The sequence below is a fragment of the Panthera uncia genome, assembly GCF_023721935.1.
Source record: "Panthera uncia isolate 11264 chromosome A3 unlocalized genomic scaffold, Puncia_PCG_1.0 HiC_scaffold_11, whole genome shotgun sequence".
NCBI classification, from domain to species: Eukaryota; Metazoa; Chordata; class Mammalia; order Carnivora; family Felidae; genus Panthera; species Panthera uncia.
Window position 1 is genome coordinate 10,744,090 of NW_026057578.1, and position 27,123 is coordinate 10,771,212.

At 41.9% G+C, this 27,123-nt stretch overlaps 2 protein-coding genes across 2 annotated transcripts; one reads left to right on the plus strand and one right to left on the minus strand.

Annotated features, from left to right (window-relative positions):
* Window positions 1-244: 244 nt before the first annotated feature.
* On the minus strand, window positions 245-3,498 carry MOCS3 (molybdenum cofactor synthesis 3). Its single transcript, XM_049649870.1, has one exon. It carries the CDS (start codon window positions 3,496-3,498, stop codon window positions 2,089-2,091), a length of 1,410 nt encoding a protein of 469 aa, XP_049505827.1. The 3' UTR covers window positions 245-2,088.
* Window positions 3,469-23,384, plus strand: DPM1 (dolichyl-phosphate mannosyltransferase subunit 1, catalytic). Its single transcript, XM_049649880.1, has 9 exons — window positions 3,469-3,948; window positions 7,313-7,412; window positions 13,108-13,141; window positions 15,168-15,244; window positions 15,330-15,355; window positions 17,315-17,410; window positions 20,718-20,786; window positions 22,279-22,393; window positions 23,260-23,384. The coding sequence occupies exons 1-9, from the start codon at window positions 3,788-3,790 to the stop codon at window positions 23,362-23,364; spliced, it is 783 nt and encodes a 260-aa protein (XP_049505837.1). The 5' UTR covers window positions 3,469-3,787; the 3' UTR covers window positions 23,365-23,384.
* Window positions 23,385-27,123: the final 3,739 nt, after the last annotated feature.

A 27,123-nucleotide genomic window follows, 5' to 3' on the forward strand; every position in this document is an offset into this window, starting at 1 on the left:
CCCCTAGTGCTAGATGGGGCAGCATTGCACAGCAAGTGGTCTCCGATCAGTTCTGTGCATGGCTTTGGCCATCACTCCTGGAATGAATAGCTCCCAGGCTCTCACCCAGATACTTAGAAGCACCGTATCTCACTTTCATAAGCCCTTTTCCCACGTCAGCAGCTAGAGTCACCTGTGCTATTGACAACCAAGTTTGCAGGGACTACCAAAACTGCTTAACTTTAGGCCATCACTCTTTAGAATATCAAAGAGTTCCTACGTCCACTTTATTGTTTAATATGGATCAGAAGCAGCTTTTGTCCTGGAAGCAAGAAGCTGAGACACAGGCCTGCTATCTCTGTTCTCTTCTCCTGGCCTCAGTCATTCATTTCCACAACTCCTTGGGGAAAAAGCACAAGAAACCTGCTCCTGTAACCTGGGTTACCGTATTTCACGGTTAAAAAGTTAAGGGCTATCCTAATTTTGCATTTGGTAAATAATACCATCCTTTTATGATAAACTAAGAGTCTATATCAGAGATTGCAGACTGCTGAGTAAATCTGACCTGCAGAAGGTTTTGTCTGGCCCACATAAACTTTGTATATATACTGTATATATTCTATGTATATATATTGTAGCCAGAGATACAAAGATTCCACACATCTGTGATTTCTGAGAATTATAGATTGGCAGGCAACAATCAGCTGGAGAGTGGAGGCTCTTTTGACATGGCATGTACTCAATTTGCCCCAGATACTCACCAAATCTTTGCTTTTAATTTTGTACGTATTTAGAAGTTAGGCAGACTACCTTCCATCTCATGAAAATGTTGTTTAGTAAGTAAACATAAAAGCACCTACAATTTGTACTGCCATAAAATCCTGGAATAAAATAGATTAAATCAAAGTAGAAAGAGTAAATTGAAGGGGAGAAGTGGGGAGCTGTTTGGTGGGTGTTTCAGCCATGTGGGATGGGGGCTCCGGGATCTATTGCACAGCGTGTGCATGTGGTTGACAATACTGTATTGTATGCCTGAAAGTTATTGAGGGGTAAACTGTGTTTGTGTGTGTGTGTGTGTGTGTGTTTTGCCACCATAGAAAGAATCAATGTAGTTTACTGCATTAACCGAAGTGAAAAAAAAGCAGCACATAATAATGCAGAAAAAGCACTTGACGAATTCAACCAAAGCTTAGCAAACTATACACGGAAGGAAAATTCTTTAATCTGATAAAGGGAATCTCTGGTAAAGCAATAACAAGTAATACTGGTCAAATAGTCAAGTTTTTCACCTGATTGTGAAGGAGGTAAGAATGCTCCCTATTCCACTTTAATTCAGTATTGTATTTGGGGTCCTTGGCCAGTAAAGCAAGAAAGAAACATAACAGGTTGGATAAGGAAAAAAGGGCAGGGGAGGGCAGAAGGTTGGGACTTAAGCTTGAAGACATCAAAGCAAGCCAAACCGCAGTATATCATGTATACAACACTATAAGAAACATTTTTTCTAAATCATCAATTTGTAAGAGAAACTGACAGACTACAAAGTTTTATCTTGCTAAACTACAAATATCTCACTTTGATATTAATCCAAAATGTTTCATAGAATGACCCTTCCCCACATAATTAAAACAACTTACATTTTAAACACTTACTTCGGTAGCAATATAGTCTATCCTTTGAAGTAGAAAAAAGACCCAAACAATGTCTTAGCAAACATTAAACTGACCTTAAGTATATCATCTGTGATCAATTTAGTAAAACTACGTTTACAACACTTTTCCAAGCATCAAAACGGACGATTTAAAGTACTGTTTGATTGAGGGAGGTGGACAAAAAAGGACACACGATCTATCAAAACGCAAAACCCTGTCACTTAACATTATAACTCACACGTTCAAGACCTCATCCGAGTGCTAAAAACACAAGACAGATCTCAGAAACGGTAATATAACTGAAAACGACAGCATCCAATACGTTACGACAACAAAGCCCCTTATATAAAGGAGTTGAGGTATTCAGGCTCTTCCATACGTTCCTGAAAAAAAAAATGCAAATAAATGTATCTTTTGGGTAACCCAGCCATCTTCCTCAGGTCAGACTCTCCCATCCACCTCAGTACTGCGGAAATGTTCCATCGATTTTGGCAGCCCAGGCCATAAGGCCCCCCACAACATCTTGAACTGTGAACGATTCTAACTCCTGGACTGCTGTCAAGGACTGCAGGATCTTCACGGCTTTCTGGGAGTCATTGCCCAGTTTGCAAATCACATAAACCGGGAAAGCTGCCCCTTCCTGTGTGCCCTGCTTCCCTTCCCGGATAGCTTCTCCTAAGAGTTCCAGGCTCTCTGCATCCCTCCGTTCCAAACGTTTCAAAGGGATGTGTAAGGCATGAGGCAAACGACAGATGTCCACCTCCACTTGAGGCCTAACGTCCAGCAACAGGTGGGGTGAGCCGGAATCCAGAAGTCGCTTATAGTCGGTGACCGAAACTCGCTCCTCTGGGCTCAGCAACCGCAGAGAGCGGCACTTATCAGTGGCTGAGGAGCCACAGAAGGCTTCGTAGTCCTCCAGGGCAGTCACTGTGGGCCGCTCCCCACAAGCTGCACAGTCAGGCCTGCGGCCCCGAAGCTGAATACAACGAAAATGTCCTCTGAGCGCATCAAAGATCAACAGGCTACCGCTGTAAGACGGGCCCAGGCCTGCTGCGATCTTCAACACTTCCAGCGCCTGCAAGCAGCCCAGGACCCCGGTTACGACACCGAGCACCCCGCCATCCGCGCAGTTGGTCACTGTCTCCGCTGGAGGTGGCTGAGGGAATACGCAGCGGTAGCAAGGCCCGCCGTCATAGTGGTAGACCGTGATTTGGCCCTCAAAGCGCAGGGCGCTGGCTGACACGAGAGGCCGGCCGGCTAGCACACATGCGTCGTTAACCAGGTAGCGAGTGGGCACGTTGTCAGAGCAGTCAGCCACCACGTCATAGCGGCGGACTAAGTCTAGCGCCGTGGCTGGCGTAAGCGCCTCCGCATAAGGCACGCACTCCACCGCCGAATTGAGGCGGCGCAGCGAGGCGGCGGCCGAAAAGACCTTGGCCTGCCCGGCCAGTGCCTCGCCATGCAGCACCTGGCGGGCCAAGTTGCTCATTTCTACTACGTCGTAGTCCACAAGGCCAAGGCGGCCTACGCCGGCCGCTGCCAGGTACTGCGCCAGCGGGCAGCCGAGCCCACCGCAGCCCACTACTAGCACCGATGCAGCGGCCAGGCGCAGCTGTCCCTGCACGCCCAGCTCAGGAAGCACCAACTGCCGGCTATAGCGCAAAATCTCATCTCGAGACAGGGAGGCCTTCGGCGGCAGGGGTGATACCGAAACCAGCCGCTCTGGCTCCTGCTCCGCCAAAACAGCCGCCGCCAGCTTCTGCTTCAGGAAACTCAGCTCCTCCTCGCGCTGGGCAACTTGAGCCTGCAAGGCGAGTACCTCCTCCCTGGAAGCCATGGCGCCCCTCCCGGAAGTTGTCCTGAAGAGCATTTCCGCTTCCGGCTTGCCGTCTCCTAGCGACTGGAATAAACTAAATAATTTTACGGAGCTGGGGAAAAAAGCGAAAACTAGACATGCACCTCCTGAAGAAACCCTAAGATTCAAGTTTAAAGATTTATAGTTCCTGGATATTTCCAACGGAACCATGAGGAGAGCCTTAGGAGAACTAGAACCTGGCCACATGGACTGTCCCCCTCTTCCCGAATTTCGTACGGTCCGACCCGCCCCTTCCCGCGCCACGTGACGTCATTCCGTTTCCGGCGTCTCGCGCAGTTCCGCCATGGCCTCCGAGGAAGCGAGCGGCAGCCCTCGTAGGTCTCGGCGGGAGCCGGAGGGGCGCGTCCCGCGACAGGACAAGTATTCGGTGCTTTTGCCCACTTACAACGAGCGCGAGAACCTACCGCTCATCGTGTGGCTGCTGGTGAAAAGCTTCTCCGAGAGGTAGCGTGCCCTGCCGCCCTCCCTGAGGAATGAGATGAGCTGGCTTCGCCTGCCTGGGTGTCGGCAGTTGGCTGCGCGAGGAGTCCCTGCAGGCCTCCCTTCGGCTCTTGAGGGAAGCCTCGGGGAGAAGGCCACCCTGCGAGAAAGAGGCGGCGGATACTTCTGGGGTTCATTCTGTGTCTCGGGTTCTCATTCTTGCCCTTGGGTTTTATGAGACGTTCCTTTTATTGTACACTCCCATCCTCTGTCCCCCAACCCCACCCCACGCCCCTGGTTGTCTTTTTCTTAGTAGCGTTGTCCACCTTTTCAGTCGGAGCGAGGTTGAAAGCTTGACCTCACTCCTACTTCTGGATGGTCAGGATGCGGCAGGAGCCGGGAGACTAACCGAGCACGCTCACTCCCGCCCCCGTGCTGAGTGCTTATGTAAGCATGAGGTTTGATCTCTGTGGGTTAGGGAGCTGCTGCTGGCCTGGGCAACTTCGTTGGTCACTAGTGGATGTTTGGTGTGGTTGCTAGAAACTGGGGCTTTTAGAGTTTGAATTTGAAAGTGTTATACAATGTTTTTAAGATTTCGGAAGATCCTGGTATCAGTATGAAGTAGCTTGTTTTAGATCCAGTGGGATCGCGTATAGATGAAGATCTTTGTGTATCAACACATACAAACTTCGAAAATTAAGTAACTTTCTATATGGCTGTGTTATAATTTAACCAGGTCATCTCCGTGAACACAGATTATTTCTAGAGCTTTCTTGTTTTTCTTTTTTGACTTTTGTTTTACGAATGAAAACAGGTACTTTGTTCACACCATATTGTCCAGCATTTAGAAGAGCGCTTGACACACACTGAATGCTCCTTTATTAAATGACTGTTACAGCAAACAAACATGCTCATACTTTTACTAGTGTACTGGGGATAAAGTCTTCAGGATGGAATTACTGGGTCAACTGATGTGCTTAAAATTGACAGTTATTCCCTCTCCTGCTTGCATGGTCACGCTTGCTCTCTCTCAAAAAACAAAACAAAAACAAAAACTAAAAAAGCTTTAGGGGCACCTGGTGGCTCAGTCGGTTGGGCATCTGACTTCAACCCAGGTCATGATCTCGCAGCTCCAACCCCATACCTGCCCTCAGTGCAGAGCCCACCTTTCATCTTCTGTCTCCCTCTCTCTCTGCCCCTCCCCTACTCTCTCTCTCTCTCTCTCAAAAATATAAAAATCAACAAATTGCTCGCAGAAAAAAAGATTGTACCACCTTAGGACTAGCATTATTTGGAGAGTGCCTGTTTCCCTACCAACCAGCCAACCTGAGCTTTATTAAACTTAACATTTTTGAAAACACTAATTGGTGAAAAATATTGCTTTTTTTTTTAAAGTTTATTTTATTTATTTTGAGAGAGAGAGAGAGAGAGAGAGAGAGAGAGAGAGTATCCCAGGCAGGCCCCACACTGCCAGCACAGAGCCCAACGTGGAACTCAGACTCACGAATCATGAAATTACCTAAGCTGAAATCAAGAATCAGACGCTAACCGACTGAGCCACCCAGGCGCCCTGTAACTAACTGTCTTAATGTACATGGCTCCTTGCAGTTTTTGTACTCATATCTTTTTCTTTATTTTTTATTTTGGTTTTTACAAACACTTTGCAAATTAGAGAAATTATCTTAATATAGTTGATCTTGTTTATTTTGTCTTCTGATTCTCAAATATTTTTTCCTTTAATCAGAGTGATGTTTAACGAAGGAAACAACTATTTTCAGCTATGGTCAGATTACTTAAAGGGAGTTTAGCTTGATTCCTTTAAACCACCTTACCCTCAGGTGTTCTGGGCACTTTGAAACGAGAGAAAGGAATAATTTGCTTATGAATGACTTCATTTCTTTATGAAGTATATCTCTTTCAGCATATCAACTGGAATCAACATCTTAGCAGGTTTTGGCTTGTTAAGTACTAAAGCACCTAGGGGAGAAGGCTTAACAGATGGGCTGATTTTAGCCTTCTTTTTGGATTTTGGGGCTGACTTTTGAAAGCCTTTTAACAGAATGAATGTTTTCTTGCTGATTTCCTTACATATGTTTATTAAGACCAAGAGGAAACAGTGTTGTGGGGGTTTGGTGTGCTTCCTTTACTTTGTCCTTAAGTTTCCCAATAAAGTTGTCAAAAAAAAATCCAAAAGGGGGGTGGAGGAAGATGCAGTGATCACATGTACATCCAAGTATTGTGTTGGCTTATTTTTAGAATAGAAACTGTAACATAAAGTTAATGGAGAGCCAGCAGAGAGATTTTAATTTTGAAGCACATTAAAATCTTATGTAATTTTCTGTGCTCTTTCTAATGACTGAGATAATGGTACAACTATTTGAAATAGTGGTGTAAAGATTATGTCACCATTTTAAAGAGGGTTTTTTAACAGATGAAATGAAATCCTATTTGTTCCTGATTATGTTATTTAAATTTATTTGGGATTAAATTTAAAAGAATATTCAGTCTAAGGTGGCTCAATGGGTTGTGGCCAACTCTTAATTTCTGCTCAAGTCATGATCTTGCGGTTTGTGTGTTAGAGCCCTGCATGGCTCTCTGTCTCCATGCTGAGTGCATGGAGTCTGCTTGGGATTCTGTCTTCCCTTCTCTCTGCTTCACCACCCCCGCCCCCGCCCCTATGCACACTGTCTCTCTCAAATAGAACATTAAAAATAAATAAAAGAATATTAACTCAGCAACTCAGTCAACTTGAGATATCTTTTTTTTTTAAGCTTTTTTTTTTTTTGAGAGACAAAGACAAAGCGCCAGCCTGGGGAGGGGCAGAAAGAGTGGAAGACACAGAATCTGAAGCAGGCTCCAGTCTCTGAGCTGTCAGCACAGAGCCTGACGTGGGGCTCGAACTCATGAACTGCAAAATCATGACCTGAGCCGAAGTCAGACACTCAACTGACTGAGCCACCCAGGCGCCCCTTGAGATATCTTTTAAGTGTACTTTTGAAATATTTTTTATAACTAAGACTTGATGCTAAGGTTCTATAATTCCACTTCCAAAGTAGGTAAGTAAAATTTTATGATATCCTATGGTATATAATGGACGGATGTATATGTAATCGCTGTGAGTTTTTAAACTAAAGAGTGTGTTTTTGATTTGAGAATTTTTTTTTATCTCAGGACTTCATTGTAATGTTTTTATCCATAGGCTGCCGAGTTTGGAGGTAAAGTACTAAATGTTTGACATTTGTTTCATTTGGTAGTTGAAGTTTTCTTTGGTGATTAATATGACATAAATTCCCACTTATATTGGTGAGGAAATAGTAATTTTAAAGTTATTTTTTAATTGGAGAGTATTGTCTCTGCAAGCAATACAAACTTTTTTTTTTTATTTTAGTGGAATCAGCTATGAAATTATAATCATAGATGATGGAAGCCCAGATGGAACAAGGGATGTTGCTGAACAGTTGGAGAAGATCTATGGGTCAGACAAAATTGTAAGTCATGTGAACATTCTTCTGTCACATTAGTTGTGTTTGTAGGGGAAAGATGAGAAATGACAATACTTAAAAGGCAATCTGTTTTTCTAGAAACTGAAATGAAAAAGAACATCTTGCTTGAGTTTTTCCATGTCTTTGATAAATTGGGTCAGTAGCAATTTTACAGCAAAATAGTGAGCCTTTGGATAAAGTCTGTTTTCAGAACTTACTCTGCAGATGAGTTTTCTTGAAGGGCAAAATTAAAGCATGATATTGACAGGAATATTAATGGAACTAGATTGCAATTAGTAATATGTGTCATGATCTTTCTTGCTCCCCTTTTTTGCAACTATAAAAGCTTGTAGCTGGGAAACGTGATTGTTTCCATGTGAAGTTGGCATCTTTCTATTTGTCAGAGCACTTGGCATCTTTCTTTGTAGAACAATCATCTGGGAGTAGATTGACTCTCTGAGTCTTGAACTTTATAGAGTTTCCCACTGTACGTTGAAGGGTGTTGTTTTTCTGCTGGAGTAACTTAGATGTAGAATTCATTTTATAATGGCTTTATAATTTTTATTTTTTATTAAAATGGTTTTTTTAATGTTCATTTTTGAGGGATAGAGAGAGGCTGAGTGTGAGCAGGGGAGGGGCAGAGAGAATCTGAAGCAGGCTCCAGGCTCCAAGCTGTCAGCACAGAGCCTGATGGCACAGAGCCTGACAGGCAGGGCTCAAACTCAGGAAGCTCGAGATCGTGATATGAGCCAAAGTTGGACACTTAACTGACTCAGCCGCCCAGGTGCCCCTATAATTTTTATTTTTGACCACTGGTTTATTTTTATAATGGTTTTTATTCATAAGTGTTTGAATACACTTGTGAGCTCTACTTTAGGTAATTTTGGGGCCCAAGCAGACAGTTGAATCCAGATTTAAACACATTCTGAGCATTGGGTATTTTAGAATTTGTATGGACCAGAGTTTCTCAGTCTCGGCACAATTGACATTTTGGACCTAATAATCCTTAGATGTGGGGGACTGTCCTGTATGTTACAGGACATTTAGCATCATCCCTGGACTCCATCCACTAGATGCCATTAGCAGCCCGTCTCCCCAGTGTGGCCACCAAAAGTGTCTGTGAGTATCATCAAATGACCTCTTGTGGGCAAAATTGTCCACTCCTCCCAAAAGAGAACCATTGGTATAGATACGAAGAAAGAGGTCTCTTGGAGAACCTTTGTTGATATTTTCATCTTAAGAAATAGCAATTAAGCATTATAAAAAAAAACTGTGGCAGGGTGCACAAGTTGGAGGAGATATTGGTTGATGGAAGGGAAGCATTTAAGGGGAACATGTTCCTCTTACACACATAGTAAATCTCTCCTATACTAGTTATTCTTTCCATATCACACCTGGGCACCTCAAAGATCTATCACCCTTCCAATCCTCCTCCAGATGTACAGGAAGAGATTAAAAGTTGACAGATTTCCAGCCTTCTGTCAGTGACTTCTTATGATGCTAGGTTCGTTTTTTTGGCCACAGTCCCCCAGTTTTTCTTTTACAAGTTCTGGGCCAAAGCCACTAAATCACATGTTACATGTAGAATACTCTGAGTTAGGCACTTCTGTTTAAGCCAGGAATATCAACCTGACAATACTTTGAATACTTTTGCCATAGAACTTCAGCCCTGAGGTATAATTGATTGATCTTAGGGTATGTCTACTAAATTGACCTTTTCAAATGCTAAAACAATATGGCCCTCAAAGAGTTCCATTTTTCCCATCAACCAATAAAATTCAAAATAATGGGAAAAAAACTGCATTCACTATTACAATTTTCTTACAGTTCCTTTGTTATTTTATGATATTCAAATCATTTAAACTAGAAAAATTGCCCTTTTTTCCCCCTCAACAATATCAGGCCATGCCAGAAATGGCCCTTCTTGCTTTTAAGTGACAAGTGCCACAAGTTTACTTGGGAGAGAAGATGGAGAAGGATTATTATTGAAGCTATTTTACAATATCTCAAAACATTAAGCACCCGATGCTTTGTTTGCTGGTCTTTCAAACTGGCTGGAATGAATGTTTCAGAAAATGAAGGAAGTTTGTTTTTTAACTCTATGTGAAGAAACTGAGCCAAGAGGTTAAGTCACTTCCAATGTCATATAGCTAATAAATAGCAGAGGTGGGACCATACAAAAGTAGAGGCACATACCTTGAACTGTTAATGATGGTTATGTAGGTCAGGGAGAGCTGAGGTTGTGGAGGGCTTCAGCCTTTCTATGTCGAGTGCTTACATGACATTTGATTTACATCATCTGTTTCAGCCTCCAACCTGAGGTCAGATTATATCACCTATATTATTCCATAGTTTACTATTTTACAAGTTCTGATAATGTAATGCATCTTCATTACTTTTAAAACATCAAATATAACTAAGATTGAGAGGTTTGACTACTTAAAAATACCAAAATATTACCTCTGACGAAAAGATCAGTATCCTAATGAGATGTACAAAACCATAATTCATAAGAACTATAAACAGCCAAAAATGGAAAAAATAAAATGAAAAAAAAGGGAGCCTCATTGATAGTAAGGAATTGCAAAACAGGAAGAAAGTACAATTATTAGCCTTTTTTTTTTTATGTTTTGAGAGTGCGCGCGCGCGAGAGAGTCAGAGAGAGAGAGAGAGAGAGAGAGAGAGAGAGCGCGCACAAGTGGGGGAGGGGCAGAGACAGAAGGAGACACAGAACCCAAAGCAGCTCCAGGCTTCCAGCTGTCAGCACACAGAGCCCGATGTGGGGCTCGAACTCAAACCGTGAGATCATGACCTGAGCCGAAATCGGACGCCCAACCGACTGAGCCACCCAGGCGCCACTACAATTAGCCTTTCTTAGCTGAAGATTTATTTTCATTATGGTAAAAAAAAAAAAAAAAAAAAAGTCCACTCAAATACTGTTGATCCTGGTTGTTCTAAAATGTCATCAAGATTTTCTATAGTAAAAATGTTTTAGAAGATAAGTGTTTTACCAAATCATAGGGTCACATGAAGTATCTTATAAGCAGTTGGGGTGAGCATTCATCAGAGTGTGTGCCCAGCACTCCTGCACGTACTTTCTGTGAGTTCACACTTGTCCTGATGGCTGTGAGATAAGCTCTGTTGTGCCCTTTACTGCTTTGAGCCATCCTCATTGATGTGAGGGGGCAGAAAAGGAAGGGGGTGGAATTAAGGATTTGAAAGTACAGCACGCTAAACGAAACAGTGTGTTATTACGTAAGAAATGAAAAAACTACATTGTTGTCAAATGAAAAAGTTACTGATAAAACTGAAGTTGCCGTTTATGAACCTCCTAGTCCCTTCCCCAGGGGAGACCTCTGTCAGCAGTTTGGTGGGGGTGGCCTCAGACCTTTGTGCATGTGTGCGCATGGGTCTGCATGTGGAGAACTGGGTAAGGTGGTGCTTTTGTTTTTTTAACATAGATGTAATCTTCCTGCATTATTCTGTTGATTTGTAATTATAGCTTGGAGATCTTTTATTACTAAATTTTCTCATTCTTTTAACTGTAGCACAGCATTCTTTCATATGCAGCGTGGTTTATGTTTTATAAACACTTGAGAAAAGACTTTTCTAGCAGAAACATAGGATTAGAAGATCTAAGGTGAACTTTATTTTTTTTAATGCTCATTTATTTTTGAGAGACAGAGCACGAGTGGGGGAGGAGCAGAGAAGGAGGGAGACACAGAATCCGAAGCAGGCTCCAGGCTCTGAGCTGTCAGCACAGAGCCGGACGCAGGGCTCGAACTCGCGAGCTATGAGATCATGACCTGAGCCGAAGTCGGACAATTAACTGACTGAGCCACCCAGGCGCCCCTCCCTGTTCAGTAAATTTTAATTACTGTACATGGTTGATTGAATGTCTAGTTCTCCTGTAAGAGCTCATCAAGCAGAAGTGTATTTTGTCTTTGTTCCTCCCCAAGACTTGCATGCAGTTTGCATATAGTAAAAAGTACTACAATCTGTCCTGGTTGAATTGAACTGAAAATACTCTGTTTAGAGATTTGCAGTCTGAGGCAGCCTGCTTATAGACTGACAAATGCAGAAGGGGACAAGATAGGCTCAGTAGTGAGTCTACTTGAGCCGTGTAAGAAACAGTAAGAAAAGAAAAAATACAATTTTTTTTGTTAGGAATATAACCCTAGGGGCACCTGGGCGGCTCAGGTGGTTAAGCATCCAACTCTGGGTTTTGGCTCAGGTCATGGTCTTGTGGTTTGTGAGTTCGAGCCCCACATCGGGCTGTCTCCTATCAGCACAGAGCCCACTCTGGATCCTCCTCTGTCCCCCTTTTGCCTTACCCCTCCCCCTCATGTGCTTTGTCTCTCTCAAAAATAAACATTAAATATATATGTATGTATATGTATATATTTAGGAATATAACCCTAAAGTCATGTAATTGTGGCATTAGAGAATGTAATGAGGTCATCCAAGGATAAAGTCAGGATAAGTTGATGGAGTGATGTCCGCATTTAAGATCATAAAAGGAGTTCAAAGAAAGGAGTATAAATACCCTTTCAGCCAGTGATTCAACTTTTAGGGTGCTAATTACAGAAATAACTGGACCTTGGGACACCTGGGTGGCCCAGTCAGTTAAACATCTGACTCTTGATCTCTGTTCAGGTCATGATCTCCTGGTTCCTGAGATCAAGTCCTGCCTAGGGCTCAGTGCTGATAGCATGGAGCCTACTTGGGATTCTCTCTGCCCCTTCCCCACTCCTTTTCACTCAGTGGTGCGCTTCCATTCATTGGTGCACTCTCTTTCTCAAAATAAGTAAATAAACTTTATATAAAAAAGAAAATGGGGCACCTGGGTGGCTCAGTCGGTTAAGCATCCGACTTGGCCCAGATCATGATCTCACAGCTAGTGAGTTTGAGCCCCGCTTTGGGCTCTGTGCCGACAGCTCAGAGCCTGGAGCCTGCTTCAGATTTTGTGTCTCCTCTCTCTGCCCCTCCCCTGCTCACGCTCTCTCTCTCTCAAAAATAAACAAACATTTAAAAAAAAAAAAAAAAAAGAAAGAAAACAGGACCTATACAAAAGGATATTATATGTACAAGTGTCTTTGTTGTAGGTATATTTGTAGTGGCAGATACCTGGAACCAAACTGAATGCCATTAACTAATGAATGACCATATATTGTCTAACTTGTAATCTTAAGCCTGTGTTTTTGTAATTGAGAAAAATAAAAAGGAAAATCAAGAACTAAAAACTAAATCATTAAAATCACAAAAGGAATTGGGGAAACAAATGTGGCTATCAAATATTCCAAGAAGATATGGAATAAGTGGGTTAAATCCTCAGTTTTCCTAGGGGAAGGAACCAGTAGATGTTGTTCAAAATGCTAAGTAATAGATATAATATATTGTTACATACTGTTTTCTGGTGGGTAACTCCAGGAAAAAAAAATGTTTAAAATTTGGCCTGCAGTGTTGGGGTGAAATTTTCCAAGCTGTTAAACTATTTGATTTGTTATTAAATACTAAGCACTTTTTCACTTTGGCAAAAAATGTTAAGCATACTTTGCTTTAATGTCTAATATAAGGTCTAATGTATGGAACTATGTTTCTGTTAAAAAGGGTAAGTACCTATAAAAAAATAATTTTTAATAGTTTTGTGTGTGTGTGTGTGTGTGTGTGTGTGTTAAAATGCTGTTTCTTATTCTTGTAGCTTCTAAGACCACGTGAGAAGAAGTTAGGACTGGGTAAGTATAACCTCTCACCCCTCATACCTGCTCCTTGCCTTGGTAAGGTGATCCAGTATGTGTTTTCCCAATTTGGAACAGGGCCAAAATACAGTGTCCTCTTGTAATGGTTTTTAATGATCTTAATGACATTGAAATGGTTTAACTTGAGTTGTCTCTATCTGTCAAAGCCCAGTTGGGAAAGCAGAAACCACTGTCAGTCTTTCAACGTAGGGAATTTAATACGAAGAATCTGGTTACGCAGGTGAAGGAATGCTGAGAAGCCAAATGGAACCGTGAAGCTACTCAGACTAGTAACAGCTAGTGGTTGCTACCACCCCTCGAAAGAAGCAACAATAGGAGATGGTGCTTTTGGAGCCCAGGAACCCCAGGTTATTTAGAAAGGGTTGGAATAATGGAGTGGGGGCTACCTGGCAGGAGCTGGAGCCATGGGGAGACCCAGTCAGTGCTGGGATGCAGTGTAAGAGTGGGGACACACTTCGACTTTTCCTCTTCTCTCCTGGCAACTATCCCCTGGTGTCTCCCAAAGCGATTTGGCAGCCAGTTGACAAGAGCCCTTGGGAACTGTATAGTTCCATGCAGTGTAGAACAGAGAAGCGGTCCGAGAGCAAATGTGTTGGGACCAGCACACCACTTTAGCTCTAAATCTTTGAGTATTTTTTTAGAAGTTATAAACAGTTACTCTTTGTTTTTAAAAAAGAAAGCTTTTCCAGCTTTTAATTACAGGAGGTTATAGAAAATCTCAGATGAACTTGGTCCTTCCAAGATGAATATCTGAATGCCCTTATTTCTTTTCTTTTGGTTGTAGTTGCTTATATTGGGAAATAATAATAATTTTATTAAAAAATTGAGAGAGCATGGAGGAAGCACAGTTCTTTTTTGTTGTTTTTTAATGTTTATTTGATTTATTTTAGAGAACGAGAGAACACAAGCAGGGGAGGGGCAGAGAGAGAGGGAGACACAGAATCCGAAGCAGGCTCCAGGCTCTGAGCTGTCAGCACAGATCCCTTGGGGGTCAAACTCATGCACTGTGAGATCATGACCTGAGCCAAAGTTGGATGCCTAACCGTCTGAGACACCCAGGTGCCCTGGAAGCACAGTTCTTAAAAATTGAGTACTTGCTGTCCTGAAGACCCTTAGTTCTCTGGCATCATAAAGTATCTGAATATCTGAACCCAGAAGTTCTTTGGGATTGAAGTAATCTGGAAACTGCCGTGAAAGCAACCAGGAATTACTAACCAGTCAGTAGAAATCCAAAAAGCTGTGATGGTGACTTTTGAGCAAAGGAAGTTAGAACTGAGTTCGGCCTTGGGGCACCTGGGTGGCTCAGTTGGTTAAACGTCTGGCTTCAGTTCAGGTCATAATCTCATGGTTCATGAGTTCCAGCCTCGTGTTGGGCGCTCTGCTCTCAGCACAGAGCCTGCTTCAGATCTTCTGTCGATCCTCTGTCCTCTCTCTGTCCCTCCCCTACTCCCGTGCTCGCTCGCTCGCTCGCTCGCTCACTCTCATGAATATTTAGAAGACTTTGCCCTTACTAAGAAGATACTGTGGTGGCTTGGACCTAGAGAATGCAGGAATCCTCAAATCCCAATTTACCCTTACTTGCCAGGTCCATAGGGAACTTTTAGGCATGAGGGTGGCTAAATAATTCCTGGTTGTGCCTTTGACCCCAGACACCAGACCAGGGCTCTAGTGTATTAGGCTTACAGCATAGAAGACATTCACTGGGTAGCTTTTATGAAGATGGGACAGGAGTGATGGGGAAGAGCAGAGGCAGGGCGATACTCGCCAGGTCAGGATCCAAGCATCGGAAGATGGTGCCTGGGACTAAGGTGAAGTTGGAGATGAAAGAACGGACTCAAGAGATGTTTTTTATTTTGAATAAATAGGATTTAACGGTAGTTTAGTTTTACCTCTGGAGAACTGCTGTATGCTTTTCAGATGCTTAATTTAATTTCTCGCCTGTTCACGAGTATACTTCAGCGTTTCTGGTGATTTTCTTTAATGGATATGTTTTTGTTTTTAGGAACTGCATATATTCATGGAATGAAACATGCCACAGGAAACTACATAATAATTATGGATGCTGATCTCTCACACCATGTAAGTGGTATCTTTTTTTGTTAGCTATTCATGATAGGTTAAGCCTGTTTTACTGACTTCATGTTTATTTTTTTTTTAATTTCAGCCAAAATTTATTCCTGAATTCATTAGGTAGGTATTTCTAATATTTGAAAAAATTCTAATTCAAATCATTTATCTTATGTTGATTTTGGACTTCTTTTCATTTTTTTCATTCTTTACTAATTAAAAACGGACATGCTATTTTGTTTGCTGTCAAAATGGATACCAACATATATATTTGAGGCTCTCGACTATAGATATGTGACTAAATGATATATTTTAGGAACTAAGCAACAGATAATTCCTTTGTTATCTAAATTCTTCCAGAATATGGGAAAAGATGGAAGGTGACTTTGTTAAATGGAATTAAGCCCTGCATCGTAAGGGTGAAACACCATGAACAAATAGGGTTTATTCCAAGAATGCCAGGATGGTTCATCATCAGGAATTCATCAACATAATTTATCACATTAACAAAGCATGATTGAGTCTATAGATGCTAAAAGGTATTTGACAAACTTCCTGGGTCGCCTCTAATGAAAACTTGAAAGTAGAAAGAACAGGAAACCACTTAAATGTGATGAAGAAATCCAGTCCTAACACAAACATCTTACTAATTGGTGAAATGCTGAATCATTAATAAATGCATCAAGTTAGGCATACAGCTGTTATTATACATGGATATTTTAAGTGACATATTAAGCATGTAGTATAAATACTGATAAGGGATACAAAATTGTATTTATTTGCAGGTAGTATAGTTGTATTCTTAGAAAATCCAAAACAACATGAAACCTCTCAGAATAAGAATGTGGAAGCTGTGCTCAGTGTAAGCTGAACATACTAAAACAAAACTAGGTAACGTTTCTCCCCTGTTTGGATCACTTCAGGCTCTTTTCTTTGCCCTTCAAACTGCTGTGTGATCTGGCCCCTCTGCCCCCCTCCTTTGGCTAAAATGTTCTTTTCTTTCTCCTTCATAGCCAACTATTCCCATCCTTTGATCTCTGCATAAAGTCCCTTCAGAGATACCTTGTCTGCTTATATGTTGAATACCCAAAAGCCCCTTTGACCTGTGAAGGAAATGAAACCAGGGGAATAGAAAATTTGTGAAAGACAGAAATAGGCCATATGTAGAAGAAAGCCCAATGGCTGATGAACCCAAGAGAAGATACCCTGGCATGTTGTCAGGGAAATGCAGTTGAAATAACTGTGGGAGTATTTTATTACCCGTTAGTTCGTCATAATTACAAACTGAAAGAGCAGCACATCTAGTGCCAATAAGATGGTGGGAGGTGGACACACAAATATTGCCGGAGAAATGTGAGTTGCTACCACCTTTTTGGAAAGTAATTTCTGGTGATATCTGTTGGAAATACTCCTAAGCTTTATTTTAGCAAATCTGTTATGTTCCACTTTGGGTCGTCTAAGCACCAGGATGTACATTTATAAAAACATTGCCACACTTCATTGTGGTTGTGTTGTTGGGGGTGGGGAAACCCACCATGAAAACAACCATATAAGTATGTGGGTTCAGTGTTCTGTGGGACATTTTTGCAGCTATTGGAAAAAATGGGGAAATTCTCTGCTGACCTATAGGGATGTCCATGGTTCCATTATGTATGTTGTTAATGGACACAAGGCAGTTGCAAAATGTACTTTTTTGGGTTCCAGTTTCGTTAAAGCAACCAGAAAGCCTGGAGTTCCGTGTGTCTTTATCTTTCTGCAAAGAGAAAGGTCTGGAGGGTTACCAGACTGTTTTAGCACTGTTTACTTCATGGGGCCGAGAACAGAAAGGAGGGAGATTACATCTTAGGATGGTTTCACATGGTACAATCAGCAAGTACTATTTTTTTAGTTTTAGAAGTTAACAAAGGGGAAAAAAATCAGAATTGAAAATATTACATCAAAAGATTTCTTAGTGGTATAGTTCATGTTTTCTTGGCATTATATTTCCTGTGCAAGTCTTAAAAGTTCTTTTTGTATAACTCATGAAAATAACTATTGAAAGCTCAATAGCTTTTTCTAATTGACAACTGATTTTTTCTATAGGAAGCAGAAGGAGGGTAATTTTGACATTGTCTCTGGAACTCGCTACAAAGGAAATGGAGGTGTATATGGCTGGGATTTGAAAAGAAAAATAATCAGGTAGAGACATGTGCTATGGTTTCTCTCTTGTTTAGTGTAACTGGACATATGTTTGTAACAGGTATTTGGATTATAAATCACCATGGTGCCTTGGGATTTCTGGGACCAGATTGTTAACTTCATATATATGTATGTATGTATGTACATATGTATATGTGTATATATATAGTCATCTCAAATGTATGTAATCATTTCAAATAAATGAGACACTTCATGGTCAGCTATTACTAAGCAGCAAAAGTAGTGAGGCTTTGGAGTCAGACCTGGGTTAAAATCCTGATTGTGTCATTTAATCCCTGTGTCACATAGCATATTGTACCTTTTCTAGCCTTACTTCCCTCATCATAAAATGGAAATGAAACATACTGTTTCAGTTTTCTATCACTGTATAACAAACTGTGTCAAAGCTTAGTGACTTAAAACAACTATTTCTCCTCATTCTGTGACTTGGTTGATGGTTCCCCTGCTAGCTTCACCTGGGCTCATTCTTGCAGCTTCTTCAGCTGGAAGGTCAGGTAGGCTGAAAGATCCAAGATGGCCTCATTCCTGTATCCAGTCGTTGGGGCTGGTCGTTGTCTGGGGCATCTCACTACTGCACCTTCTGGAAAGCTTGCTTGGCCAGTGTCTTCACATGGCATCCTAAGGGCAGCATCCAAGAGTCCTAAGGCTGCAGCAGCAAGGCCTCCTAGTCCTAGGCTCTGGAGCTAACAGCATTCTTTTTTGGTCAAAGCAAGCCCATAATCAAGTGGTGAGGAAGGAGAATCCACTTACTGGTCTTCATCCACAAGGAATTTGTGAGCATATTTAATCTACATCACTTTTTTGTGCTTCTTAGGAAGATGAGGTCAATTTTAATCCATAAAGGATCTATCCAGCTTACTATGTTACACATGACCACATAATTTTATACAAATTCTTACTAATGTTAGTGTTTTTTATCACCCTTTTCATCCCTATTGAAGATTCTGTTGAGTTAATCTCCGTTCTGCTTCTTAAATGTGGAACCTTGGGCAAGTCATTTAAGACCTGTAGGACCCTCAGCCTTCAGTGAAATGAAGGGGTTGGATAAAGCAGAGAAAAAATCCTACACTACTTTTTCCTGTTCGCTCTTTGTTTCTCGTGCACACACACACACACACACTATATACACCGTTTGAATGGATCACCACAGGTGGGGCAAAACCATCAGTATTTTCCACAGGCTCTCCAGATGATTCTGTTGTACAACCAACATTCAGAACAACAGATGAGTGATCTCTCTCTCAGACCCGTCTGAATTTGGTCATCGGAATTCTTATTTAAAATAAGGGAATCCCGATCAGATACAATTTACAGCTTTTAGTTGGATCATTAAGTTATATTGAGTTGTGTTTGTCATCACTTGTCAATGTCTGCACTGACTTAGTATATAAACTCCTGAGAAAGATTATGTAATCACTTGCCCAAGGTCTCATTTGTGTGATCCAGAATTAGAATTAGAATCCAAGTCTGTCTCACCCTTGCTGCATATTTTAAAACAAACCCCCATTTAAAAATGCATTATCATGACAGGCACCCTGGTGGCTCAGTCATTTAAACGGCAATGCCTGATTTTGGCTCAGGTCGTGATCTCGGTTCGGGAGTCCAAGCCCCATGTCAGGCTCTGCGCTGACAGCTCAGAACCTGCTTAGGACTCTCTGTCTCCCTCTCTTTCTGCCCTCCCCTACTCACGTGCTCACTCGTGCATGTGCATGCTCTCTCTCTCTCCGTCTCTCAAAAGTAAATAAATAAACATTAAAAAAAATACATTAGCTTGAATAGAGCTGCAAATACATATGTATACATACACACATAAACATATATGCATGCTTTCCTTTGATTAAACCCATCTTGGGGAGGTAAACTGTGTCCTAGAATTTTTTTGTTATCTATTAGAAGCATCTTGAAAGGGAAAATGTTTTTGAAATTAGCCATTATCCCAGCTATATGACTAATCATGTTATTTGTATAAAAATAATCTTTCCGAGGGAGGGCCTTGGTAGTTAGTTACCTTGGCTTTGGAGAGAAACTTCTTTCCAGTTTGCCCCGGAAAACTTTTTTTTCTGAATCGGAGTTTACTAAAATAGCTGCAATAAAAAAGTCACTTTTTCCAAGGGCAAGGAAAGTTTTTTTGAAATACTAATAATAGCTATTAGTAATAGCTTGAAACTGATACTTGGTTGTGTTGGAAGCACACATCCTGTCATTGTTGTAGACTGGATGTCTTTGCTAAAATTCATGTGTTAAAGTACCTTACCCCCAAAGCATTGGTATTTGGAGGTGGGGCCTTTGGGAGGTAATTTAAATATAGTGACCATGGGGCACTCATGGTAGGATTAGTGCCCTTTCAAGAAGAGACCAGAGAGATTGGCTTCTCTTGGCCTCCTCCCCTCAGCACATAGCATGAAGGCAGCCCTTTAAGCTAGGAAGAGGGTCCTCCTCAGGAACCAAGTCTGCTGCACATTGATCTTGGACTTCCCAGCCTTCAGAACTGTGAGAAATAAATATAAGCCACCCAGTCTGCAGTATTTAGTTATAGTGGCCCAAGGAGACTGACACAGTCTCAGAATGAACCTTTGTTCAATTTCCACAGATTGCCAAAAACCAAAACCCTTTCCCACTTGTATACTTTCTTTAAAAAAAAAAAAAAAAAGCCATATTTATGCAGACTGACCTGTTGCATTACTTGAAATCCACAATCCCTTGTTGCTGATTAGAATCTGAAAAGGATATTCCAAATCCCTGATCCCTTTTGCTCTCTGAGAGATGCTCATAATTCTAAATAATGGCTGTTGGCAAATAGGCAAGTTGAATTTAAAATGTTACCTTTCTTACCTAAAATTTATAAGAATGATTGTTTTATAGGTCCCCTCTACATGTCACATTTGAGAATAAAAGTCCCCATTTTCTGAAAAATGAGAATGCCAAATCTTTTACTGACTAAACTTTTTTATAAAATTAACATTTTTTTAAATGTTTATTTTTGAAAGAGAGGGCATGAGTGGGGTAGGGGCAGAGAGAGAGGGAGACAGGATCCGAAGCAGGCTTTGCACTGAGAGCAGAGACCCCGATGTGGGGCTCAAACTCATGAACCATGAGATCATGACCTGAGCTCAAGTCAGATGCTTAACTGATTGAGCCACCCAGGCACCCCTATAAAATTGACATTTTTGTGAAACAGTTGTATTTATGAAATTTGTGTAGCAATTTTAGCACTCTGATCTCAGATGTGTTTCTCTTGTTTAAAAAATGTATTTTATAAAGAAAATCTGATTGTTTTATTTAACAGCCGTGGGGCCAATTTTATAACTCAGATTTTGCTCAGACCAGGAGCATCTGATTTAACAGGAAGTTTCAGGTACAGTAAAAACTTGTAATTTTATATTTTCTATATAAACTTTCTTGCTATACAGTGGCTTATTTAGGAAATGCTTTTCATTTCTACCCCATTTTTCTTCTGGAACACACAAAGGCCGACTGAAGTTCCTTCAGAGTTGCTAATGAGGCCTAAGCATCTTCTTAAGGAAAAATGTGTACTTTCCAAAGAGCATCCAAGGCAGGGCTTAGGTTAGTGTGTTTGTTAACATTCTCACTAGTGCTCAGCCCCTTGGGGGGCCCCAGAGGGCCAAGGTGGTTACTCAACTGCTTATTCAGAACATGGCTGTCACTGGTGATGTGCTCCAAAGAACACGTCTACCAGCAATTTTCTGCAATTTATATGAATATTTATGGCACAGTCCACAGAAAAGTTTAAAGACTTCAGTTACCTTGTTCTCCATATGCTTTCAATTAAAAAGCAAGCCTTGTTTAATTGGAATAAAGCCTCCTGCCAGGTTGGGAAGGGGTAATTTTTGTTTGTTTGGGGGGGGGTATGTTTTTAATTTTTGAACTGCTATAGTAGATGAACTGTTTCGTATGACCATGCCAAATGACTAAAGACTGCCACTTTTTTGTCTCTGAAGCTAGAAGATGTCTGTTCCTCTACTTTAAGGCCTAAACCTCATGCGTTAGTTGATAATTTATATTACTTGATACTTGCTCTTTTCTATTAAATGTTCTTTTTTTTTTTTTTTTTTTTTTTTTTTTTAAGTATTGACACTCTAGGTTAAGCTAGGTTAAGACAGGAACTTAGGCATCACAGGATTGAGGCAGTCCTGGTAAGATACAGCTATTACCAATTAAGGTCACAGTTAGATATGTATAATGGACAGATGTCCAGCCCAACTTTAGATGGGCTGCAGGCCAAACAGATCCCATCAAATTTACAGAGTAAGACAGAGGAGCCAAGAAGTCCTTTGGGTGAACCCAGTCACTTTCTTCAGGAACTCTCCCTTAAGTCCCCTAGAGGTACTTCAGTTTATCCCAGGGAATTTATTTAGTAGATCTTGGGAAATAGAAACTGGTCATAGGCATTTGTGAGGAAACACCTGTTAGTTACTGAGTGTGTTCTGCTTTATATTGTGGATTCATCATCATCTGTCAACTCTATTGTTGCAATATTTGGAACAGTTTCCCTTTGTTCAACCTGAAAAATAAATTTTAAGAAAATTTAAAAACTAAAAACAGTGGGTGGTTCTGCTTCAAGTGATTCACTTTACCCTATTTTTATAACTTCCTTAAAAGACACTAAGAATTCATTTTCAAAATTATTCTAAATTATTTACCAAATATTTCATGACCATTCCGGTTCAGGACAAGTGTCATAATCATCAGCTGTGACCACTTTTCTGCATACAGATGGCTAGTGAAAGTTTTAGGTTTTATAAATACCAGTGAACTTTCCAAAGATCGGGTTACATGTAGGCAAGTGTATTTACCTAGGTGTTCATGTATATTTTAATTTCTCACAGGTTATACCGAAAAGAAGTCCTACAGAAATTAATAGAAAAATGTGTTTCCAAAGGCTATGTCTTCCAGATGGAGATGATTGTTCGGGCAAGACAGTTGAATTATACTATTGGCGAGGTAGGCAACTGATGGTAAATAGTCCACTGTATTCCTTGTAAAGGAACAATAGGTTTAGGCTTTTTATAATAAAAAGTTTAACTTGCACAACTACTGAATAAATGTGGAAAGCTTCCAGTTGTTTAGAATGTTCGTGCACTAAAGGATGAAAATTCATTTCACTTCCAAATTACTACCTACATTTGACCTAAGATGTAAAACCTTAATAGAAGGCAGCATTCTCTTTTAAGGGATTAAAAGCTACTGGTACCTTATTCATTTTGCCCTTCTGGTCACCCAGCCTTGTGAGATGAGTGTCTTTGCTCCTTTTCTTCTTGCCGTTGCCAAGAGCCACCCTAATGATGAATCCTTTTGCCATTTCCTAGGAGTAAGTGAAGAGGACAGGAATATTTCCAGCCAGCTAGTGAGCTCTCAGGGAAGGCTCTCCTCACTTAACACTAATGTTTGTATTCATAGCAAGAAAATAGCTAACTAGATTGCCATTTCTCGTGTGGAAGTTCCAAGATTTTTAACTTAACACTAAAATAGTGACAGATAAATTTAATGGACTACTGAAAAATTGTACTTTTGGAGTATCAATTTTTCTTGAAGTACAGGCTGAAACTTTGGTAAACCAGCTTAATATTCAGGATCAGTGCTTTCAGACAGTTGGAGATTTGGTTCATATGACCGATTTTTACATAATGAAATGTTTAAAGATTTGGAGGTACACACGATTGCTGTAAGAATCCTCTAATTGTGAACTTACTTGAAGGACTTGGCTATCAGAAGTTAAATTTTATTTGTATTGTATTGGTGTATGCCTGCTATACTTCCTTTCTAATAGTTTTGAAGACTGACTTACCATATATATTTTTTTTAACTAGGTTCCAATATCATTCGTGGATCGCGTTTACGGTGAATCCAAGTTGGGAGGAAATGAAATAGTCTCTTTCTTGAAAGGATTATTGACTCTTTTTGCTACTACATAAAAAGAAAGTTATTCATTATACTTATCATGTTGATTCATTTAAACATAAAAGAAGCCTGGTTGCTGATTTTTATAAAATGTACTCTTAGAGCATAAATCATAAGGTAAGGTAAATTTCATACAAATCTTTTTTCTGAGGAAACTACATTTTATATGTCAAATTAAATTAGAAAAACGAGCAGTGTTCTCAATTTTCACTTGCATTTTGCTGTATTAAGACTTGTAAATAAATGTATTTGGTTTTTTTTTTCCCCCCAGAAAATACTGCTTTCATTAGAATATGAGTGCAGAATTTCTTACATGGGGAAGATTTTGAAGTATATAAAAACTGGATTCATAGCTCTTTGTAATAGTGTCAGAAGTAAGAAAAATGTTAATTTTATTCATGAAATATATATGGCTGTTTCTGTATGAATGAACAAGTAGACACATCTGCCCCTTCTTAAAAAATGTATCTCAAATTTCTTACATAAAATAATATATCCAGATCACAATTTTAGAATTTGGCCCTTTGTAGCTGTTGTGTTGATGAAGCATTACATCTGTCAAAGCAAGTCTATTTAAAATACATACTGTGAATTGGAAACTTGACATCAGTTGATGGCATAGTTTTTTTCTCCCCTATCCTGAGCAGTAGCTTCTATCAGTAAGAAAAGAATACTGATGACATATTAAGGTATCGATGTTTTAATGACTTTTAAGACTTAGCTGCTATAGCACTTTTTAAACATCTTACTCTTACTAAGCTGTAAGTGTTCTGCCAGGTAAATTGCAGGCTAAGTTGTTCCTGAAAGCCAGCACGAATGTTCTGTGTACCTATCTTGTCTAACCTGGGTGTTTCAAAAACACTAAATTTCTAACTGTAGTATAGCTTATGGAACATACAGTATCTTTTAAGTTTGCAGGAAGTCATACTTTGAGCAAATAAGCTTAGAAACGAGTTGACTTGCAGATAAGAGACATCTCTAAGTTATTTAACAAGCATATTTATTGAACTGTATTCCTAATTACATTTTCCTGGCTTAATTTGGCTGCTAAAGAAACTCAAAGTCTGATTTTTCCATCGCATTTCTAACAGATACCACCAGAAATTAATACCAGGACATAAAACCTTTGGTGTCATTTTGAACATTACCTTTTCCCATAATTGAATCCATAGGACACATTCCAGTAGGGCCTCTACTGTTCTGTTTCCCTTTTACACCGAGCTATGTAGCCAGCCAGCACACTACAGACCCACCTCCCTTGGGGAAGTGACGTCTCCTCGTCGTTAATAACAACTAGAAAGTTCATCACTGTTGGATGTAAAATTAGTTTTAAGCTAATGAAATACGGTACTTGCTGTTGTGGTTGAATGTTTAGAATCTCTTCTACTTCATCTAAACCCAGAGTTTTCATTGTCAGGTATGTGGAGCAGAGATGAAGTAACTACCTCAGAACTCACTAGAGTAGATAGCTATCTTCTGCCTTTTTAATCTTTTTGGTTCTTACACCCACAGTCATTACAACACTGTCACTATTGGAATTTATAGTAAAGAAAGTATTTGAGCAATGAAGACTTTTCATTACTTAGAAGTTATTTAGAAAATCTGGACTATTTAGATGCATTTTTTTTCGTAAATATGATGAGCACTAAAATATTCTTAAACATTTACATGTCAATCTAGCATCTCTTTTTACTTTGTAAATTAGGCCAAGGACGAGATCCAGATGTTTTCCCTTTGTATCTGTATTATCACTGTATGAAATCTAAGTATATCTAAGAAAAACTAAACTTGGGATAAAATTATTTTGCTTATTTCATGGTAGCTTTTGCCTGTATTCTGCAACGTGTAATTAGGTTTTTCATCTTTGTTTCTCTAAATCAGATGCTTTGGCGCCCCTCCCCCGCCCCCCCCCCCCTTTTTTTTTTTTTTACTTTTCCAGCTATTGTTTTCCCTTGAAACATTGATTGGGCTTTTAAAGATATATTTTATTACAATTTCAGAGATGGGGTTGGATGAAATGGCTTGTTTAAACCCGCTAACTGAAGTCTTCGAATTGAGCCATATAGAACCACAATTTGTACTATTTTGAATCACGTCAGGATCTTTTGGGATGTTAGGTATGGTTTGAAACTATTTTAACTTGAAATTTAGAGAAACAGCCCAAGATCAACGTACTTACAGAGCAGACCTTAAGAAAACAGGCTTGGTTAAACCTTCATGATTGGTATTCGTTACTCTCCAGTCTGTTTAGCCAAGGACATGCTCTCAGATGCACCTGCTATGAAAGGTGGGTTCGGAAATGTTGACATAATGTGTTGGGTTGGGGTTGACCTAAATCGAGAGGCAGACTCTGCCCGTGTGCTATCCAGATTGTGTGCGCCCTAAAAGTGTCCCCGAGACTACAGTCGGCATAGTCATCGAGCATCTTGGGGAGGCCCGTTGGCAACACCCCTTCTCATCCTCAGGCTTCACCAGTCCGGTGGCCTCAATGCGCTAGGGATCCCGTTTGTCTTCTTCAGGCCAAGGAGAAGAGCCCATCACCGACCCGGAAGAATGTCCAGTCCCAGGGCGGCAGCCGGCCTTCTGTAAGACGCAGCCCCTGCCCACCGAGTAGCCCACCCCACCGGGACGGGGCCAGGCCCCCGAGGGCCTGTGTCTCCTCTCCAGTCGCTGTGTGAAGCACAAGGCCCTCACGCCTCATCTAAGGCAGGAGGCATCGCGCGCGGCCGCCCAGGTGCCCCTGCCCTTCCCGCGGCCGCCGAGCCCGTGAGAGCGCGGGCCTCCCGGCACGTGGAGCCGCCGGGCTGCCCGCACGCCCCCTCCCGCCAGATGTAGTCCAGGCCCAGCTGGGCCCGCGCAGGGATCCCCAGCACGGCCACCTGACTGAGTGCAGGGCGTGCTGCGGCCCGCTGCTTGTGCCTCCGCCGCCGGCGCTGCGGCCGGAGGAAGGCGCCCGCCGTGCACACGGGCCCTGGAAGCGCACTGCGGCCATTATCCGCGGCGCCTCCTAGTGGGTCAATGGCAAATCCTCTTGGTTCTCGCGAGAGCTCCCCCTCAGAGGGGATTATATAATTTCTCTTGGGTGGGGGTGCTGGTGCCACCCTCCCTCCAAAAAAGTTTGGTGCAAGCACAAGTGGGAGTGAGACGGTTGTCCCTGGGGGACATGGGGGGAAGGGGTAAAGCCCCCCACTGCCCCCCCTACTTAGCTGGACAATGAGTCCTCTTATGCTAATGAGGTATTTACGTCACTTCCGCTCTTTCTCGGCCGCCATTTTGGCTAGGGCAGGTTCGGGGACTCGCTCCGAGGCGCTTGTATTGTCTGCTGAGGGGAGACGCGGGATCAGCCCCCTCCCCCGCCCGTTGCCGCCGCCGCCTCCGCCGGCCCGGTCTCCCCTCCGCCGCCCGCCGGGATCCATGAGCTGAACTCCCGCCCCCCCCCCCTCCCGGCCGCCGCCATCTTGTGCCCCCTCCCCCTCCCGCGGGCAGCGCTAAGGGGGATTTTGGCGTCTCCTCAGACACAGCTCCCTCTCTCGGTCCCCGCTGCTGAGGAGCGAGAGGAGCGCGGCCGCCGCCGCCGCCCGCCTGCCCGCGCCGGTGAAGCCGCCTCTCCCACACCCTCCGTCTCCTCCCTCCGCCCCTCCTTTGTCTGCACCGCTCGACGACGCTGCCGCCGCCGCCGCCCGCGCGGGGACTGGAGGGAGCCGCTCGCGCCGCCGCCGCCGCCCGCCGCTCTGCTGCGCCCGCCGCGCCCCCCGGCAGCAGCCGCGGCCGCG